General features: G+C 46.9%; 1 protein-coding gene across 4 annotated transcripts in view; it reads left to right on the forward strand.

Annotated features, from left to right (window-relative positions):
• Positions 1 to 21,826, forward strand: part of C1H4orf33 (chromosome 1 C4orf33 homolog) — a 651,328-nt gene that overhangs the window by 518,774 nt on the left and 110,728 nt on the right. For all 4 annotated transcript variants that reach the window (XM_063920350.1, XM_063920351.1, XM_063920349.1 and 1 more), the window contains one exon: positions 10,531 to 10,591. In XM_063920350.1, coding sequence (XP_063776420.1) covers positions 10,531 to 10,591 — 61 coding nt within the window. The remainder of the gene's footprint in view (positions 1 to 10,530; positions 10,592 to 21,826) is intronic.

Here is a 21,826-nt window from a genome sequence, read left to right on the forward strand (position 1 = left end):
ACACTGCAATTTAGATTTCAGTTTGAACACACCCCACCCAAATCTAACTCTCTCTGCACATGTTATATCTGCCCCTCCTGCAGTGCACATGGGGGGTCATTCCGAGTTGTTCGCTCGCTAGCAGTTTTTAGCAGCCGTGCAAACGCTAAGCCGCTGCCCACTGGGAGTGTATTTTAGCTTAGCAGAAGTGAGAACAAAAGGATCGCAGGCATAGGCGTGCGCAGGACATTTTATTAGGGGGTGCACAATTAGAAGGGCGTGTTTAGCACCGCCTATTGGGCATGGCTAACACCACCTATCAGGCGTGTCTACCACCGCATATTGCAAACTAAATAATATAGAGAATTGATGCACAGATATATAAAATATGTTAAAGTTGTATATTGTATTACCATAGATTATATCCTAATCTCTCAAAATATATATTGATATTGAATTTGAACTTCTCCTCCAAGAGGAACGCTGTATTCTGTGGCATTGACGTGGCACGTGGTGAGGAGAGAGAGAGCGTGGGTGGGAGCATGAGCGGGCATGCACGTGGCATGACATCATCACAACACATCACACAGGTTAGAGGAACTGGGAGTAGGATCAGTCCCATCAGTGATGCTGCACCCATATAAATGAATGATTAACCGTCCCGGGTGTCCGGGCAGCCATACTGAGCGGAGGGGGTGGCGGGCGCAACGGGCAGGAGGACAAGAATGAGCACACTTGGCGATCGCCGATCACTGCAGCAGCAGGTGTGTGAGGGGGTGACAGACAATAGGGGGTGCCTGTGCGCACCAGGCACCCCCTCCTGCGCACGCCTATGATCGCAGGGCAGCTACAAAAAAAAAAGTGCAGTTTCAGAGTAGCTCCAGACCTACTCCTAGCTTGCGATTACTTCAGACTGTTCAGTTCCAGATTTGACGTCACAAACACGCCCTGCCACGCCTGCGTTTTTCCTGGCATGCCTGCGTTTTTTCAAACACTCCCTGAAAACGGTCAGTTGACACCCAGAAACGCCCCTTTCCTGTCAATCACTCTGCGGACAGCAGTGCGACTGAAAAGCTTCGCTAGACCTTGTGTGAAACTACATAGTTCGTTGCAATAGTACGACGCGCGTGCGCATTGCGCCGCATATGCATGCTCAGAAGTGCTGCTTTTTCACATAATCGCTGCGCTGCAAACTTTTTTCACTAGCTCGAAATGACCCCCATGGTTTTGCCCAACTGCTAACAAATTTGCTGCTGCGTTAAGTAATTTAACACAAAACTTAGTAGATTTACACAAGCTCGAGCGACGTTTTTTCATCGTTCGAGTGATCGTAGTGTGATTGACAGGAAGTGGGTGTTTCTGGGCGGCAACTTGGCGTTTTCAGGGAGTGTGCTAAAAAACGCAGGCATGCCAGGCATTTATGTATCAGGCACTGTGGGGGCATATCTGCACTGTGGGGGCATTTATTTATCTGGCACTGTGGGGGCATATCTGGCACTGTGGGGGCATTTATGTATCTGGCACTGTGGGGGCATTTATGTATCTGGCACTGTGGGGGCATATCTGGCACTGGGGCCATTTATGTATCTGGAACTGTGGGGACATATCTGGCACTGTGTGGCCATTTATGTATATGGCATTGCTGGGGGGCATGTCATGTGTATCTGGCACTGCTGGGGGGCATGTCACGTGTTGCTGGCACTGCTGGGGGGCATGACACTTGTTGCTGGCACCGGGGGGGTGGGGGCATGTCATATGTAGCTGGCACAGCTGCGGGGCATGTCATGTCTATCTGGCACTGCACATTATGTGTATCTGGCACTATACTGGAGACATTATGTGTATCTGGCACTATACTGGAGACATTATGTGTATCTGACACTATACTGGAGACATTATGTGTATCTGACACTATACTGGAGACATTGTGTGTAAGGAACACTGCTGTGGCTGTTATATGTAAGGCTGCTAATTGGGTGTGTAGAGGGGGTGTGAAAATATATTTATAGTCTGATAATATGAAGTTATGAGACCACGCCCACTTTTCCAGGAGACCATGCCCACTTTTCCTGGAGCGCGCATGCATAGGTGTTGGGGGGGGGGGTTGCTTTTACGTTTTCTCGCTCAGGATGCTAGTAGGCCTGGAGCCGGCCCTGGTACTTGCTTTCCACTCTGCATCAGCCCCATAATGACATTGGGCCTATTGATCAAATAATATTTGCAGGATATCCTTCAAAAGCACCCATTTTTGGAGGGTACCTGCAAATATTAAGGTTCTCCAGTATATAACGAGAAGTGATCACAGAGGAGATCGCTGATATCTACAGCTGTGGTCCCTGAATTTCTGGCAGCATAAGCAACCCCCATGTAGTCTGGCCCTGATGGAGAAGTGAAATGATCCCAATAGCAATCATTTCACTTCTTACACATTACAGCCTCTTCCCCTGCGTGTGATTAATAATGCAGTCAGGCGATCCATAAATAGCAGCAAAAACAAATTATTGCCCAAATGAATCAAGTCTTGGAGAGTGATAAATAGCGCGGAGATAAAATACCAACCAACCAGCTCCTAACTGTCATTTTTCAAACACAGTCTGTGACATGTCGGTTAGGAGCCGGTTGGCTGGTACTTTATCTCTGTGCTATTTATCACTCCAAGGCTTAATAAATAGGTACCTATAATTCTAGAGTCTAAATCTGGATAATTGGTACAGTGTTGGACTGGGGTATAAAGGCCCACTAGGTAACGCAGTGGTTGGTGCCCAAGCTTAAGAGATGTGGTCAGCAACCCAAAGGGGTGTGGTCAGCCAACACAAAGGGCATTAGCCAACCATTAGAGAGGACATGCAAAGAACAGGGCCCCTTTATAAAGGAGGGCATAGGGATGTGTCAGTAACATCCATTTAGATTGGCAGGAGGGCTCATCTTGGTGTATTTTCCATAAAAACAAACCAAGCACTCAAGTTAATCCATGCTACTGACTCTGAGAGGAGTGGGTGGGGCCCATCGTGGATTTCCGCTGTGTGTGTGTATACCTCTTTAAGAGACAATCAGTTGCGTAGCTACAAATTCCCTCCCATGGTACCAGCTCATTGTCAGGGGATGCCCCCCTTCCCTAGCTGCCGAGGTTATGCAGTCCCGGAGGGGGCCACTTTCACGCATGCCCCTACATTTTATTGAAAATGTCCTTCCCAAAATGCCTGCTGTCTCCTCTAGCATCCCCTCTGAGGCATTGGCCATTTTTGGAGGGACATCTCTGTCACGATGCTGGTCCTCAGGCTGGTGGCTCCTCTCTGCTACACTGACAGCGGAGTGGCGACTCAGGACAGTTGTCCCCACAGTACCTCCAGCGCCCACAAGCCACCCAGCACCTCCAAGCCACCGCTGGGTCTGCGGGGACTGTGCTATGCCACTGGACACTATATTGGCTGTACAATCTCACTTTTTACAAGGTTGCATTTTCCAAGGATACAACACTCAAAAGCAGTAGATATACAGATGTGCATTATCAGACATTATATAAACTTATGACTCCATTAGGTGTGAGCTCAAAAACGTTTTCTCTAATGTCCTAGTGGATGCTGGGGACTCCGTAAGGACCATGGGGAATAGACGGGCTCCGCAGGAGACATGGGCACTTTAAGAAAGAATTTAGATTCTGGTGTGCTCTGGCTCCTCCCTCTATGTCCCTCCTCCAGACCTCAGTTTGAGACTGTGCCCGGACGAGCTGGGTGCTGTTCAGTGAGCTCTCCTGAGCTTGCTGTGAGAAAGTATTTTGTTAGGTTTTTTATTTTCAGGGAGCTCTGCTGGCAACAGACTCCCTGCATTGTGGGACAGAGGGGAGAGAAGCAGCCCTACTCTCTGAAGCTAGGTCCTGCTTCTTAGGCTACTGGACACCATTAGCTCCAGAGGGATTGTACACAGGATCTCACCCTCGTCGTCCGATCCCAGAGCCGCACCGCCGTCCCCCTTGCAGAGCCGGAAGACAGAAGCCGGGTGAGTATGAGAAGCAAGAAGACTTCGAAATCGGCGGCAGAAGACTCCGTTCTTCACTGAGGTAATGCACAGCACTGCAGCTGTGCGCCATTGCTCCCACACACCTCACATACTCCGGTCACTGTAAGGGTGCAGGGCACAGGGGGGCGCCCTGGGTAGCATATGGACCTCTTTTGGCAAAAGTACACATATATACAGTTGGGCACTGTATATATGTATGAGCCCCCGCCAAGAAAATTTATATTTAAGCGGGACAGAAGCCCGCCGTCGAGGGGGCAGGGCTTCTTCCTCAGCACTCACCTGCGCCATTTTTTCTCCACAGCTCAGCTGAGAGGAAGCTCCCTAGGCTCTACCCTGCAGATACACGGTAGAAGAGGGTAAAAAGAGAGAGGGGGCACATAATTAGGCGCAAAAATCAACATAAACAGCAGCTACTAGGTTAACATTAAGTTACTGTGTTATTCCTGGGTTTATAGCGCTGGGGTGTGTGCTGGCATACTCTCTCTCTGTCTCTCCAAAGGGCCTTGTGGGGGAATTGTCTTCAGATGAGCATTCCCTGAGTGTTTGGTGTCGGTACGTGTGTGTCCACATGTCTGAGGTAAAAGGCTCCCCTAAGGAGGTGATGGAGCAAATGTGTGTGTGAGTGGTGTCTCCGTCTACAACGCCGACACCTGTTTGGATATGTGAAATTAAGTGCTAAGGTAAATTTATTGCACAAAAGATTAGAGAACAGACAGGGAATCTACCCATGTCTGTCCCTATGTCGCAGAGACCTTCAGAGTCTCTCAATGCTCACTATCCAAAATAATAGACACTGATATCGACACGGAGTCTGACTCCAGTGTCGACTACGATAATGCAAAGTTACAGCCAAAATGGCGGGAAAGTATTCAATATATGATTATTGTAATAAAAAATGTTTTGCATATCACTGATGACTCATCTGTCCCTGACACAAGGGTACCCATGTTTAAGGGGAAGAAAGCTGAGGTAAATTTCCCTCCTCTCATGAAGAAAAAGAGCGTGAATCTCCAGACAAGAGACTGCAGTTTCCCACAAAGAATTCTCAGGGAGTATCCTTTCCCTATTAGGGCCAGGATACGATGGGAATCTTCCCCTAGGGTGTCACGTTTGCCCAAAAGGTAGCGCTGACTTAACAGCTATCCTCAGGGATCCTGCAGATAGCATGTAGTAAAAGTACTTTGAAGTCCATTTACACACATTCTGGCATTCTGGTACACTACTCAGACCGGCGATTGTGTCGGCATGGGTTTATAGCGCTGTAGCAGCGTGGACAGATACCTTATCAGCAGAGATTGAGACCCTAGTATGTATGTATATATATATATATATATATATATATATATATATCATACCCTCCAACATTTTACACAGAAAAATCGGTACAAATCCGAAAAAGGGGAGTGGCCGCGTGCAAAGGGGGCGTGGCCACGCCCCTTTTCCTATACTTTCAATGGAAGTTTGGAGAGGCAAAAATCGGTACAGACCATGAAAAAAAGGTACTGTACCTATTAAAGTACAGTTGGAGGGTATGTATATATATATGTATATAGATATATATATAACAGATGCTGTCTTAGATATATATATAAAACATGCCCACAGAGACATTAGTCTACTGGGTTCTAGAGTCAACGCTATGTCGATTTCTGCTTGACGTGTCCTGTGGAACATGCAATGGACAGGTGATGCCGACTTAAGAGGCATATGGAAGGTTTACCTTACAAGGCTGAGGATTGTGTGGAGAAGGGATCTCGGACCTGGTCTCCACAGCTATAGCTGGTAATTCTGATCTTTTGCCTTATATTCCAGCACAGCCTAGGAAAGCACGACATTATCAAATGCAGTCCTTTCGATCACAAAGAAACAAAAAAGTCCGAGGTGCGTCCTTTCTTGCCAGAGGCAGGGGCAGAGGAAAGAAGCTGCACAACACAGCTAGTTCCCAGGAACAGTAGTCCTCCCCGGCCTCTACAAAATCCACTGCATGTCGCTGGGGCTCCACAGGCGGAGCTAGGCCCGGTGGGGGCACGTCTTCGAAATTTCAGCCACAAGTGGGTTCACTCCCTGTTGGATCCCTGGGCAATAGATATTGTGTCTCAGGGATACAAGCTGGACTTCAAGGAGATGCCTCCTCACCGACAGCCCTGCCGGCTTCCCCCTACGAGAGGGAAATAGTGTTAACTGCAATTCACAAATTGTATCTTCCACAGGTGGTGGTCAAGGTTCCCCACCTTCAACAAGGAGGGGGTTATTATTCGACCATGTTGTAGTCCCGAAACCGGACGGTTCGGTCAGACCCATATTGAATTTAAAATCCCTGAACATATACTTAAAAAGTTTCAAGTTCAAGATGGAATCGCTGAGAGCGGTCGTCGCAAGCCTGGAAGGGGGGGATTTTATGGTGTCTCTGGACATAAAGGATGCATACCTTCATGTCCCCATTTATCCACCTCATCAGGCGTACCTCAGATTTGTGGTACAGGATTGTCATTACCAATTTCAGACGTTGCCGTTTGGTCTTTCCACGGCACCGAGAATATTTACCAAGGTAATGGCGGAAATGATGGTACTACTGCGGAAGCAGGGGGTCGCAATTATCCCATACTTGGACGATCTCCTCATAAAAGCGGGATCAAGAGAGCAGTTGCTGATCAGCGTCGCACTTTCTCTGGAAATGTAACGGCAACACGGCTGGATTCTAAATATTCCAAAGTCGCAGTTGGTTCCTACGGCTCGTCTGCCTTTCCTAGGCATGATTCTAGACACAGACCAGAAAAGGGTTTATCTCCCGATAGAGAGAGCTCAGGAGCTCATGACACTGGTCAGGAACCTATTAAAACCAAAACAGGTGTCAGTGCAACACTGCACTCGAGTCCTGGGAAGGATGGTGGCATCATACCACGCCATTCCCTTCGGCAGGTTCCATGCTTTGACCTTTCAATGGGACTTACTGGACAAGTGGTCCGGATCACATCTTCAGATGCATCGGTTAATCACCCTATCCCCCAGGGCCAGGGTGTCTCTCCTGTGGTGGCTGCAGAGTGCTCACCTTCTCGAGGGCCGCAGATTCGGCATTCAGGACTGGGTCCTGGTGACCACGGATGCAAGCCTCCGAGGGTGGGGAGCAGTCACACAGGGAAGAAATTTCCAAGGTCTGTGGTCAAGTCAGGAGACTTGCCTTCACATCAACATCCTGGAACTAAGGGCCGTATACAACGCCCTACGTCAAGCGGAGACCCTGCTTCGTGACCAACCGATTCTGATTCAGTCAGACACCATCACCGCAGTGGCTCATGTAAACCGACAAGGCGGCACAAGGAGCAGGGTAGCGATGGCGGAAACCAACAGAATTCTTCGCTGGGCGGAAAATCACGTAAGCGCACTGTCAGCAGTGTTCATCCCGGGAGTGGACAACTGGGAAGCAGACTTCCTCAGCAGACACGACCTCCACCCGGGAGAGTGGGGACTTCATCAGGAAGTCTTCGCACAGACTGCAAGTCGGTGGGAACTGCCACAGGTGGACATGATGGCATCCCGCCTCAACAAAAAACTATAGAGGTATTGTGCCAGGTCAAGAGACCCTCAGGCGATAGCTGTAGACGCCCTGGTGACACCGTGGGTGTTCCAGTCGGTCTATGTATTTCCTCCTCTTCCTCTCATACCCAAGGTGCTGAGAATAATAAGAAAAAGAGGAGTGAGAACGATACTCATTGTTCCAGATTGGCCACGAAGGACTTGGTATCCAGATCTGCAAGAAATGCTCACAGAGGACCCGTGGCCTCTTCCTCTAAGACAGGACTTGTTGCAACAGGGGCCCTGTCTGTTCCAGACTTACCGCGGCTGCGTTTGACGGCATGGCGGTTGAACGCCGGATCCTAGCAGAGAAAGGCATTCCGGATGAGGTCATTCCTACGCTGATAAAGGCTAGGAAGGACGTGACAGCTCAACATTATCACCGTATCTGTCGAAAATTTGTTGCTTGGTATGAGCCCAGGAATGCCCCTCCGGAGGAATTCCAGCTGGGCCGTTTCCTTCACTTCCTACAGTCAGGAGTGAATTTGGGCCTAAAATTGGGGTCCATTAAGGTCCAGATTTCGGCCCTATCCATTTTCTTTTAAAAGGAGATGACTTCTCTACCTGAAGTTCAGACGTTTGTAAAGGGAGTGCTGCATATTAAGCCCCCTTTTGTGCCTCCAGTGGCACCTTGGGATCTTAACGTGGTGTTGAGTTTCCTGAAATCCCACTGGTTTGAACCACTCAAAACGGTGGAGTTGAAATATCTCACGTGGAAGGTGGTCATGCTATTAGCCTTGGCTTCGGTTAGGCGTTTGTCAGAGTTGGCGGCTTTGTCACATAAAAGCCCCTATCTGGTTTTCCTTGCGGATAGAGCAGAATTGCGGACCCGTCCATAATTTCTGCCGAAAGTGGTTTCATCCTTTCATATAAACCAACCTATTGTGGTGCCTGTGGCTACTACGGACTTGGAGGATTCTGAGTTGCTTGAGGTAGTCAGGGCTTTGAAGGTTTATGTAGCCAGAACGGCTAGGGTCAGGAAAACAGAGTCTTTGTTTATCCTGTATGCTTCCAACAAGCTTGGTGCTCCTGCTTCAAAGCAGACTATTGCTCGCTGGATCTGTAACACGATTCAGCAGGCTCATTCGGCGGCTGGATTGCCGCTGCCAAGATCAGTTAAGGCCCATTCAACAAGGAAGGTGGGCTCTTCTTGGGCGGCTGCCCGAGGGGTCTCGGCATTACAACTTTGCCGAGCGGCTACGCCGGCTACTTGGTCAGGTTCAAACACTTTTGCTAAGTTCTACAAGTTTGATACCCTGGCCGAGGAGGACCTTGTGTTTGCTCAATCGGTGCTGCAGAGTCATCCGCACTCTCCCGCCCGTTTGGGAGCTTTGGTATAATCCCCACGGTCCTTACGGAGTCCCCAGCATCCACTTGGACGTTAGAGAAAATAAGATTTTACTTACCGGTAAATCTATTTCTCGTAGTCCGTAGTGGATGCTGGGCGCCCGTCCCAAGTGCGGACTTCTTCTGCAAAGCTTGTATATAGTTATTGCTTAAATAAGGGTTATGTTATGGTTGCATCAGGGTTGACCTGTTGCTCTGTTGTTGTTCATACTGTTGACTGGGTATGTTTATCTCAAGTTATATGGTGTGATTGGTGTGGCTGGTATGAATCTTGCCCTGGATTACCAAAATCCTTTCCTTGTACTGTCAGCTCTTCCGGGCACAGTTTCTCTAATGCTGCATTCAGACTGCAAATGCCGGATCCTACCCGGTAAGACAAACGTGTACTTACCGGGTGGGATCCGGCATTTGCACTCCGCTGCTGGCTTTCCGACCCGGCAATATACCGGGTCGGTTGCCATAACAACGGAGCGCGCAGCAGCAGCAGGGGCGGGGGTGGAGGCGTCGTCGGGAGATGAGCTCATCTCCAGCGCCGCCTCTCCCTATCTTGTGAATGGGAACCGTGTCGCATCGACACGGCTCCCATTCACACCGCACCTGACCCGGTAATCAAGTCAACCCGGGTAAAACCCTTCTTTTTTACCTGGTTGATTTACCGGGTCAGGCGACCCGCTAAATCGGCCAGTGTGCTTTCACATCGCACAGTGACCCGGTTCGACACGGCAATATGCCGTGTCGGTACTGGGTTATTTGTGCGATGTGAAAGGGGTATAACTGAGGTCTGGAGGAGGGACATAGAGGGAGGAGCCAGAGCACACCAGAATCTAAATTCTTTCTTAGAGTGCCCATGTCTCCTGCGGAGCCCGTCTATTCCCCATGGTCCTTACGGAGTCCCCAGCATCCACTACGGACTACGAGAAATAGATTTACCGGTAAGTAAAATCTTGTTTTTACATAAGCAAACAAAACTTCCCTGTCAGTTTATTTTCTGCAGTTTGTGGTATTGCTTGGTGTCTGTGGGGAACAGACTAGATGATGCTGTAGAGAAACAATAGACCTTTTCTCCTTTGCATTATTTGCACAGAAGTGTCTGAATTCATCTAACACGCTATAATCTTTCCCCTACTATACAGCAGTACTGTAGTTACCACCTAGTGACCTCTTGTACATAGGCAGAACCTAGGTACAGTGTGCCACATTTTTACATCATGTCTGTGTCTCAAGGTGCAATTTTCAAACCATTATTTATGCTTGACATATCCTGGTAAAGCATATTTACTTCCCAAATATTATTGATGGGAGCAACTGAAAGAGACTGATGAGAAAGTCAATAATTCCAGCAACCTAAGATGTCACCATTATTGTCTGGATCCCTGCTCAGTAGAAGAACAAAATATCACTGTATCTTCATAAGCAAAATATCTAAAGAACCGCAGGCTAAGGCTGACTCAATAAAATAACTGTGGGTATCTCTGCACCACATAACTTCTGTTCCATGCTATCAAAACAAAGGGTTTAGCAAAAATGGCATCTTCCCATGTGTCACTTAGGCTCCATCAGACCAATAAATGATCATATTTCTATCCTGCCACTATTTTCTTTTTCTTTTTGCAGTGGTTGAATCCTTTTTTCTGAACAGCAAGACCACTCAGTATCTGGAAGTAGAGCTGTGCCCGTAAGTACATTTCTGCCTTTGTGTAAAATCATTTGTGATGAAAACAATGACTTAAAGCCGACAGCACTGAACTGTGAATGCTATAGACATTTAGCAATGAAGCAGGTACAACATTGACTGTAAATGTACATAGTTTCTATAAACTGTTAAGCTTTGACAGACCTGACCCTTTGTCAATGTAAGTCAGAAAGAATGACTCTATTTTACACTGTCAGTGAAACTCAGCCAAGAGGGAAGCATTTTGGATTAAGACATGTTTTAGTTGGCTGATGTACAAGCGAGCGTGAAGTCTTTAAACCTTGCTACTGAGAAACCGAATGACATATACACACGTCTTTATCCACATGCTGCAATGTCTTTGGCAGCCAACTATTGTAAATGTTGATGTTTTAGGGAATAAGATATATTAGTGGTTCCATCCTTTGCTATTCTCCACTTTGTAGATTTCTCTCCTGTGTTATCCCTTTATTTGCCCTATTTAATTTCCTCTTTGCTCTATCTTATATTATAATTTTTTTTTAACTTGACTCATTATTATGCATTTACTTCAATAAAAACAACAAAAAAACCCTTCTAGTTCCATATTTATTGAACAAATTAATCCTCCATCCGCACCCCCGCCCTTGCAAACCAAACGGTGCTCGGGTCACAGTGCGTGTCAATTGCAGCTGAGTAGACTAGTTGACAGAATTGGAAATTCAGCCGGTGGGGCCTGGTGGGTGCTACTAGAAAGTGGCACAGGCAGTTAGGTTATTCTATAAGAGTTCGGGGGAGTTTTCTGTCAAAATGTATAGAGACTGGAGATCTCCTTTAAGGGGGTATTCAATTAAGTGGTGTTTTTTTCGACTGGTCGAAAAAACGTCACTAATTGGACACAGGGTATTGCCCGTTTTTGAATCCATTTTCGCCCATGCCATTTCATTTGCCCGTGCCCATTTTTGTCCATGCCATTTGTTTTTTGTCGAATCAGCATGGGTGAAAATTGAGCAATAAAACGGGCGAAAATGCCTGCAAATTTTCCAAAACACGTGTATCGGCAGTAAATTCGCTGATACACGTGGTTTTCGCCCGTGCCGGATTTTTAAACCAGTCGAAAAAAATGCACTAATTTTAAATATCCAAAACCACAATCTCCTGGCGCTGTGATTGATTACAGATGGATGCTGCTATCCCCAAGGGTTTTTGGTTTTAACCCTTAATATGGTAACTACAGAGAACAAAAAGCAGGGACTGCGCAAACAAATCTGATGTGGATTTTATTTTCATATAAAATTACTTTCTACACATATACACAAAATACTTGATACCGGCCAGCATCACATAAAATATTCTTACATAAAACCAATCAGTATTAAAATGAATTCAATAATGATAGATATCCTTCAACTCCAATTCAGGTAGCTAATATAATTCATACCCTTAGCTCCTATATTTTAAGTAAACCATTCATATTTCTCTCATGTATATATAACATGCAATATTTAGGCAAGAATAAAATGTCCAGCGCTTTTGGTTAGTGGTATGCAACCATGCAAAGGTTTTACATTCCAACTATTCGTATTTCATCAAAGCATGCATTATTGCAAATCCTTAGTACCAGATGAAACTTTTCTCTCTCCTCAGGTTAAAGGCAACCACACCTATTAATCACTTAGAATCGCTTTGTCCAAAAAAGGCTCCTGCCGTTTAGCTAAGCAGATCATGCGTGATTATAGCCTCTTATATAGCAGTTCATAGCGTTCAATTGATCAAAGGTGTAATACTATGCCTGTGCAGTGTCCTGGGGCAAACCCCTCCCGGCTGGTTTTAGCCTTATCTGGAGCCTCCGGGTACTTTCAAAGCGCACTCTCCTCCCCAAATATCGATGGGGTTTCTTACATCTGTGGCCGGCCGGCCCGCTGATGTCTTTGCTACTGGATCCTATATAGAGAATAGTGACAGACGCGTTTCCCCGCCTTTGATTACGTCGGCGGCTTCCTCAGTATCGAAACTGTCGCCCTCAGTGTAACTGCGCTGTGTGCCAGGCACACCTGGCCCATAGGTAGTTACGGCGCCGGTTTGTACCAAGTAAATTGTACTGAAACTTAACAAGTGCTGGCAATAAAGAACTAAAGTGGTGCTAAGTACAGAGGTAACAACAGAACAGCTTCAGAATTTTTTCATGTTTTTCCGATGGCCACATCAGAGGGAGGAATTTATATTGGTGATTTGTAAAATTTGCCACTTATTGGCTTGATATTGGATAATTTTACATATGCTAAATGTATTAATACTAAACTATTTATTAATACTAAACTATTACAAAAAATTATTTAAATCGCTATTCTTATTTTTTTTCTGTAAATAGTTACTGACCACTGTATACATTAACCCAGGAGCTGGCAATACTTGCGGTTACATATACAGGTTGAGTCTTCCATATCCACATTGCTGGACACCAGAAGTATTTGGATATCGTATTTTCTCTAACGTCCTAAGTGGATGCTGGGGACTCCGTAAGGACCATGGGGAATAGCGGCTCCGCAGGAGACTGGGCACAAAAGTAAAGCTTTAGAACTACCTGGTGTGCACTGGCTCCTCCCCCTATGACCCTCCTCCAAGCCTCAGTTAGATTTTTGTGCCCGAACGAGAAGGGTGCACACTAGGTGGCTCTCCTGAGCTGCTTAGTGAAAAGTTTAGTTTTAGGTTTTTTATTTTCAGTGAGACCTGCTGGCAACAGGCTCACTGCATCGAGGGACTAAGGGGAGAAGAAGCGAACTCACCTGCGTGCAGAGTGGATTGGGCTTCTTAGGCTACTGGACATTAGCTCCAGAGGGACGATCACAGGCCCAGCCATGGATGGGTCCCAGAGCCGCGCCGCCGGCCCCCTTACAGAGCCAGAAGACAGAAGAGGTCCGGAAAATCGGCGGCAGAAGACGTCCTGTCTTCAACAAGGTAGCGCACAGCACTGCAGCTGTGCGCCATTGCTCTCAGCACACTTCACACTCCGGTCACTGAGGGTGCAGGGCGCTGGGGGGGGGCGCCCTGAGACGCAATAAAAACACCTTGGATGGCAAAAAATGCATCACATATAGCTCCTGGGCTATATGGATGAATTTAACCCCTGCCAGAATACATAGAAAAACAGGAGATAAGGCCGCCGATAAGGGGGCGGAGCCTATCTCCTCAGCACACTGGCGCCATTTTCCCTCACAGCTCCGTTGGAGGGAAGCTCCCTGGCTCTCCCCTGCAGTCACTACACTACAGAAAGGGTTAAAAAAGAGAGGGGGGGGGGGGGCACTAATTACGCGCAGTATTAAAGATACAGCAGCTATAAGGGGAAAAACACTTATATAAGGTTATCCCTGTATATATATAGCGCTCTGGTGTGTGCTGGCAAACTCTCCCTCTGTCTCCCCAAAGGGCTAGTGGGGTCCTGTCCTCTATCAGAGCATTCCCTGTGTGTGTGCTGTATGTCGGTACGTTTGTGTCGACATGTATGAGGAGAAAAATGATGTGGAGACGGAGCAGATTGCCTGTAATAGTGATGTCACCCCCTAGGGGGTCGACACCTGAGTGGATGAACTGTTGGAAGGAATTACGTGACAGTGTCAGCTCTGTATAAAAGACAGTGGTTGACATGAGACAGCCGGCTACTCAGCTTGTGCCTGTCCAGACGTCTCATAGGCCGTCAGGGGCTCTAAAGCGCCCGTTACCTCAGATGGCAGATATAGACGCCGACACGGATACTGACTCCAGTGTCGACGGTGAAGAGACAAATGTGACTTCCAGTAGGGCCACGCGTTACATGATTGAGGCAATGAAAAATGTTTTACACATTTCTGATAATAGAGTACCACCAAAAAAGGGGTATTATCTTCGGTGAGGAAAAACTACCTGTAGTTTTCCTGAATCTGAGAAATTAAATGAGGTGTGTGATGATGCGTGGTTTTCCCCCGATAACAACTGATAATTTAAAAAATGTTATTGGCATTATGGCCCTCATTCCGAGTCGTTCGCTCGGTATTTTTCATCGCATCGCAGTGAAATTCCGCTTAGTACGCATGCGCAATATTCGCACTGCGACTGCGCCAAGTAATTTTACAATGGATATAGTATTTTTACTCACGGCTTTTTCATCGCTCCGGCGATCGTAATGTGATTGACAGGAAATGGGTGTTACTGGGCGGAAACAGGCCGTTTTATGGGCGTGCGGGAAAAAACGCTACCGTTTCCGGAAAAAACGCAGGAGTGGCCGGGGAAACGGGGGAGTGTCTGGGCGAACGCTGGGTGTGTTTGTGACGTCAAACCAGGAACGACAAGCACTGAACTGAACGCAGATGCCGAGTAAGTCTGAAGCTACTCTGAAACTGCTAAGTAGTTTGTAATCGCAATATTGCGAATACATCGGTCGCAATTTTAAGAAGCTAAGATACACTCCCAGTAGGCGTAGGCTTAGCGTGAGCAACTCTGCTAAAATCGCCTTGCGACCGAACAACTCGGAATGAGGGCCTATATCCTTTCCCGCCAGAGGTTAGGGTGCGTTGGGAAACACCCCCTAGGGTGGATAAAGCGCTCACACGCTTGTAAGAACAAGGGCTCTACCCTCTCCTGAGATGGCCGCCCTTAAGGATCCTGCTGATAGAAAGCAGGAGGGCATCCTAAAAGGTATTTACACACATACTGGTGTTATACTGCGACCAGCAATCGCCTCAGCCTGGATGTGCAGTGCTGGGTTGGCGTGGTCGGATTCCCTGACTGAAAATATTGATACCCTAGATAGGGACAGTATATTATTGCCTATAGAGCATTTAAAAGATGCATTTCTATATATGCGTGATGCACAGCGGAATATTTGCAGACTGGCATCAAGTCTAAGTGCGTTGTCCATTTCTACCAGTAGAGGGTTATGGACACGACAGTGGTCAGGTGATGCGGATTCCAAACGGCATTTGGAAGTATTGCCTTATTAAGGGGAGGAGTTATTTGGGGTCGGTCTTTCAGACCTGGTGGCCACGGCAACAGCTGGGAAATCCACGTTTGTACCCCAGGTCGCCTCTCAACATGAGAAGACGCCGTATTATCAGGCGCAGTCTTTTCGTGGGCAAGCGGGCAAAAGGTTCCTCATTTCTGCCCCGTGACAGAGGGAGAGGAAAAAGGCTGCAGAAATCAGCCAGTTCCCAGGAACAGAAACCCTCTCCCGCCTCTGCCAAGCCCTCAGTATGACGCTGGGGCTTTACAAGCAGAATCAGGCACGGTGGGGGCCCGTCTCAATGAATTTCAGCGCGCAGTGGGCTCACTCGCAAGTAGACCCCTGGATCCTTCAGGTGATATCTCAGGGGTACAAATTGGAATTCGAGATGTCTCCCCCTCGCCGTTTCCTAAAGTCGGCTTTACCGATGTCTCCTTCTGACAGGGAGACAGTTTTGGAAGCCATTCACAAGCTGTATTCCCAGCAGGTGATAATCAAGGTACCCCTCCTGCAACAGGGAACGGGGTATTATTCCACACTGTTGTGGTACCGAAGCCGGACGGCTCGGTGAGACCGATTCTAAATCTAAAATCTTTGAACACTTACATACAGAGGTTCAAATTCAAGATTGAGTCACTCAGAGCAGTGATTGCGAACCTGGAAGAAGAGGACTACATGATGTCTCGGGACATCAAGGATGCTTACCTTCATGTCCCAATTTACCCTTCTCACCAAGGGTACCTCAGGTTTATGGTACAGAACTGTCACTATCAGTTTCAGACGCTGCCGTATGGATGGTCCTAGGCACCCCGGGTCTTTACCAAGGTAATGGCCGAAATGATGATACTCCTTCGAAGGAAGGGAATTTTAGTTATCCCTTACTTGGACGATTCCCTGATAAGGGTAAGATCCAGGGAACAGTTGGAGGTCGGTGTAGCACTATCTCAGGTAGTGTTGCGGCAGCACGATTGGATTCTCAATATTCCAAAATCGCAGCTGATTCCGACGACTCGTCTTCTGTTCTTAAGGATGATCCTGGACACAGTTCAGAAAAAGGTGTTTCTCCCGGAGGAGAAAGTCAGGGAGTTATCCGAGCTAGTCGGGAACCTCCTATAACCGAGCCAAGTCTCAGTACATCAATGAGATGGTTCTGGGAAAAATGGTGGCTTCCTATGAAGCAATCCCATGAGGCAGATTCCACGCAAGAACTTTCCAGTGGGACCTGCTGGACAAATGGTCTGGGTCGCATCTTCAGATGCATCAGCGGATAACCCTGTCACCAAGCACAAGGGTGTCTCTCCTGTGGTGGTTGCAGAGTGCTCATCTTCTAGAGGGCCGCACATTCAGGACTGGGTCCTGGTGACCACGGATGCCAGCCTGCGAGGCTGGGGAGCAGTCACACAGGGAAGGAATTTCCAGAGCTTATGGTCAAGCCTGGAGACATCACTTCACATAAATATCCTGAAGCTAAGGGCCATTTACAATGCTCTAAGCTCAGCAAGACCTCTGCTTCAAAGTCACCCGGAGTTGATCCATTCGGACAACATCACGGCAGTCACCCACGTAAACAGACAGGGTGACACAAGAAGCAGAAGGGCAATGGCAGAAGCTGCAAGGATTCTTCGCTGGGCGGAAAATCATGTGATAGCACTGTCAGCAGTATTCATTCCGGGAGTGGACAACTGGGAAGCAGACTTCCTCAGCAGACACGACCTCCACCCGGGAGAGTGGGGACTTCACCCAGAAGTCTTCCACATGTTTATAAAACTCGACAAGTATTGCGCCAGGTCAAGGGACCCTCAGGCAATAGCTGTAGACGCTCTGGTAACACAGTGGGTGTACCAGTCAGTGTATGTGTTCCCTCCTCTGCCTCTCATAACCAAGGTAAATAAGATGGAGAGGAGTAAGCACTATATTCGTGGCTCCGGATTGGCCAAGAAGGACTTGGTAACCGGAACTTCAAGAGATGCTCACGGAGGATCCGTGGCCTCTACCTCTAAGAAGGGACCTGCTCCAGCAAGGACCCTGTCTGTTCCAAGACTTACCGCGGCTGCGTTTAACGGCAGGGCGGTTGAACGCCGGATCCTGAAGGAAAAAGGCATTCCGGATGAAGTCATCCCTATCCTGATCAAAGCCAGGAAAGATATAACCGCAAAACATTATCACCGCATTTGGCGAAAATATGTTGCGTGGTGCGAGGCCAGTAAGGCCCCGACGGAGGAATTTTCAACTAGGTCGATTCCTACATTTCCTGCAAACAGGAGTGTCTATGGGCCTGAAATGGGGGTCCATTAAGGTTCAAATTTCGGCCCTGTCAATTTTCTTCCAAAAAGAACTAGCTTCAGTCCCTGAAGTTCAGACGTTTGTGAAAGGGGTACTGTATATACAGCCTCCTTTTGTGCCTCCAGTGGCACCTTGGGATCTAAATGTAGTTTTTGGGTTCCAAAAGTCACATTGGTTTGAACCACTTAAATATGTGGAGTTAAAATATCTCACATGGAAAGTGGTCATGCTGTTGGCCCTGGCCTGGGCCAGGTGCGTGTCAGAATTGGCGGCTTTATCCTGTAAAAGCCCTCATCTGATTTTCCATTCGGACAGGGCGGAATTGAGGACTTGTCCTCAGTTTCTCCCCAAGGTGGTTTTCAGCGTTTCACCTGAATCAACCTATTGTGGTGCCTGCGGCTACTAGGGGCTTGGAGGACTCCAATTTGCTAGACGTTGTCAGAGCCCTGGAAATATAGGTTTCCAGGACGGCTGGAGTCAGAAAATCTGACTCGTTGTTTATTCTGTATGCACCCAACAAGCTGGGTGCTCCTGCTTCTAAGCAGACTATTGCTCGTTGGATTTGTAGTACAATTCAGCTTGCACATTCTGTGACAGGCCTGCCACAGCCAAAATCTGTAAAAGCCCATTCCACAAGGAAGGTGGGCTCATCTTGGGCGGCTGCTCGAGGGGTCTCGGCTTTACAACTTTGCCGAGCAGCTACTTGGTCAGGAGCAAATACGTTTGTAAAATTCTACAAATTTGATACCCTGGCTGAGGAGGACCTGGAGTTCTCTCATTTGGTGCTGCAGAGTCATCCGCACTCTCCCGCCCGTTTGGGAGCTTTGGTATAATCCCCATGGTCCTTACGGAGTCCCAGCATCCACTTAGGACATTAGAGAAAATAAGAATTTACTTACCGATAATTCTATTTCTCGTAGTCCGTAGTGGATGCTGGGCGCCCATCCCAAGTGCGGATTGTCTGCAATACTGGTACATAGTTATTGTTACCAAAAAATTGGTTTATTGCTGTAGTGAGCCATCTTTTCTAGAGGCTCCTCTGTTATCATGCTGTTAACTGGGTTTAGATCACAAGTTATATGGTGTGATTGGTGTGGCTGGTATGAGTCTTACCCGGGATTCAAAATCCTTCCTTATTGTGTACGCTCGTCCGGGCACAGTATCCTAACTGAGGCTTGGGGGACGGTCATAGGGGGAGGAGCCAGTGCACACCAGGTAGTTCTAAAGCTTTACTTTTGTGCCCAGTCTCCTGCGGAGCCGCTATTCCCCATGGTCCTTACGGAGTCCCCAGCATCCACTACGGACTACGAGAAATAGAATTATCGGTAAGTAAATTCTTATTTTTCCGTATTTTGGAATATTTGCATAACATAATGAGATTTTTGGGGAATGGGACCAAAGTCTAAGCGCAAAATACATTTATGTTTCATGTACACGTCATACACATAGGGGTGTATTCAATCGGATTTCCTGACTTGACGGATTAACGGGAGTTTCAAATCCGACGGGTTCTAGCCCCGTTTCCGACAATGTCAATCCGATTTTAAAAAGTTGAATACTGCATTGTCAGATCCTTTCCGTCGGAAAGGATCTGACAAGCATTGAATACACCCCATAGCCTGAAGGTCATTTTATACAATATTTTTAATAATGTTGTGTAGTAAACAAAGTTTGTGTACATTGAACCATCAGAACGCAGAAGTGTCACTATCTCAGGTGAGCTAATAAAAAAAAATCTGTAGTTTGGAATGTTCCGTATTTCTGAATTTTGGATATGGGAGACTCAACTTGTATTTAGTATTTAAGGAGGTATAATATTATATTGATTAATTGAGGGAGTTTATGCTTTTATCACTTTTGTATTGAAGGAAGGGGGCACAAAAAGCTTTATTTATTTAGTGGCCTACTTTTTTTATGACCTTGGCAACCTCTGTTCATGGTACCAGAGCCAGATTAAAGAGGGATGGGTGGGGTGCGCAAGAAATTCTATACCCCAGCCCCCCCCCCCACCACCACCACCACCCCCCCTCCCGCCCTCTGTCAGGGGCCTTCCCATCCAGGGTACACTGAGATAACCAGCTCTCCCTCTTTTGAGCAGCAGAAGAAAGAACTTGGCAGCCAGAATGTGAGCACGAGAGTAGGAGTGTGCAATGAAGAGAGTGAAGAGAACTACAGTGTGCAGTGCAGGGACACAGGAATATCAGGGATCTCAGCTTCTCCCCCCTTCTCCCTCATACCCCGCAGGCTTGAATGATGTGTCTGGGTTCTGTGTAACCTGTTATCTGACTAGAGTATTCTGTACACAGAGTGTCCCCCTGAGTCCTGCCCCAGTGTGTAAGTATAGAGGCTGCTGATATTCTTGCATGTAACATAATCTAAATTACCAATCCTCCCCCACCCCCCCACACACGCACACTGCTGCATTTACAATTTGAAGTCCAAGGATGATGAGTGGGAGCTTTGCTAACATGATGTGACAGGCCAGAGGTATGGTGGCAGGCCCTCCTGTCTTAAAGGCAACGGGTCTCCCTAAGGCTTAACACGACCCCCCACCTACAACAGCATGGTTTACCCACAACTGTATGGAATTTCCATAAAACTGCATGCAAGATACTAATTACTGCATATCATCACCCATTGATGGCAATATTGCTGACCTCCAAGCTGCAAACTGGCAATTTGGAATGCATAATTACCATTGATGTGAATTCAGCAAAAATATTCTTTCAAAATTTCCCTCAATGACTGTACCCCATATCACTAAATGTCAGATTTACATAGAGGTCAAGAAAAAAAACTGCAAATAAAGTGGTGAGATAATTTTAAATTAGACACAGCTATCAGCTTTTTATTTTACTGAAACATGGATGGAATATGAATAGTTGTGTAAGAGCTAAATTCACACTCACCCAGAAATTACACTTATCCAAAAGATACAGTACCTCATTCTTATGGGTCTATTTATCATGGATGGGGTGAGACAGAGGCACATGATTCAGCTGTGAGGTAACTGTCTATGTTAATGATAGATAAGCTTAAAGCTGACTGCGACCCCACTTCTTTCCCATTCCTGCTGCTTTCTGCCCATGAATATACTTTAGACACCGACCTCGGTTGGGACCGGTATTGACAGTACTTCTGTAACAGAAGGATGGGAAGACGAATGAGCCAGTCAGTGCCATCTCTATAGACACACGGAGCACATGTCACTACTAGCCAGCAACTGAACAGATAAATAATGAAGTGTTCTGATTAGCTGCGTAGTAAGGATTATTAAGCATACTGTGCTTCTAGCATGATGATGAACACAGTACTAGAGTGGAGCCTGGAAGAGTAGAAGGTTTATATGGTATTATAATTTGATAAATTTAGATTTAATCACCCTCTAGATATTTACAAAAACAACAACTCTAAAGGTGTGTACACACGGCGAGATCCTTGCTATGTCCGATTTTGACTATGCGATTTCCCTTGAACTTCCCCAGAGCCACGATAGTACAGATTTCGACTATCTGTGCTTGAGATTTTTTGTCTATATACGATTTTGACTAAGTGCCAATTTTGACTTTACTTTGTACTAGATAGTCAAGATTGACTTGCCTGCACAGTCTATCTAGCCTTACGATACCGACCCCACGGGAGCACGCATCGGGATCAAATCTATATTGCAAGCTGCCTAACACCTTGAGATATGCACTAACTTTTCATAAGATTTTGACTATATAGTCAAAATCTTTTACAGATTTATCTCACTGTGTGTACACACCTTAAGGTTGGATAACATAGTCATCTCTCTGCATCAATAGCATTCTTGTCCCGTTGTAGAGCTGTTGCCATTGTATCAACCGCATGTACGTGCAGCCTCTATGTCACTGATGGCTAAAGTCTGCCAAGGAACTGTTTCAAAGCCAGTAGCCCCGGCTGAAGACATTTGTTGGCAAAGTAAGTTTTACATTGTGCTAAGACCTAAGTCATATCATCCACTGAGAACACTTCCACCC

This window comes from Pseudophryne corroboree, chromosome 1 (genome assembly GCF_028390025.1).
Source record: "Pseudophryne corroboree isolate aPseCor3 chromosome 1, aPseCor3.hap2, whole genome shotgun sequence".
NCBI lineage: Eukaryota > Metazoa > Chordata > Amphibia > Anura > Myobatrachidae > Pseudophryne > Pseudophryne corroboree.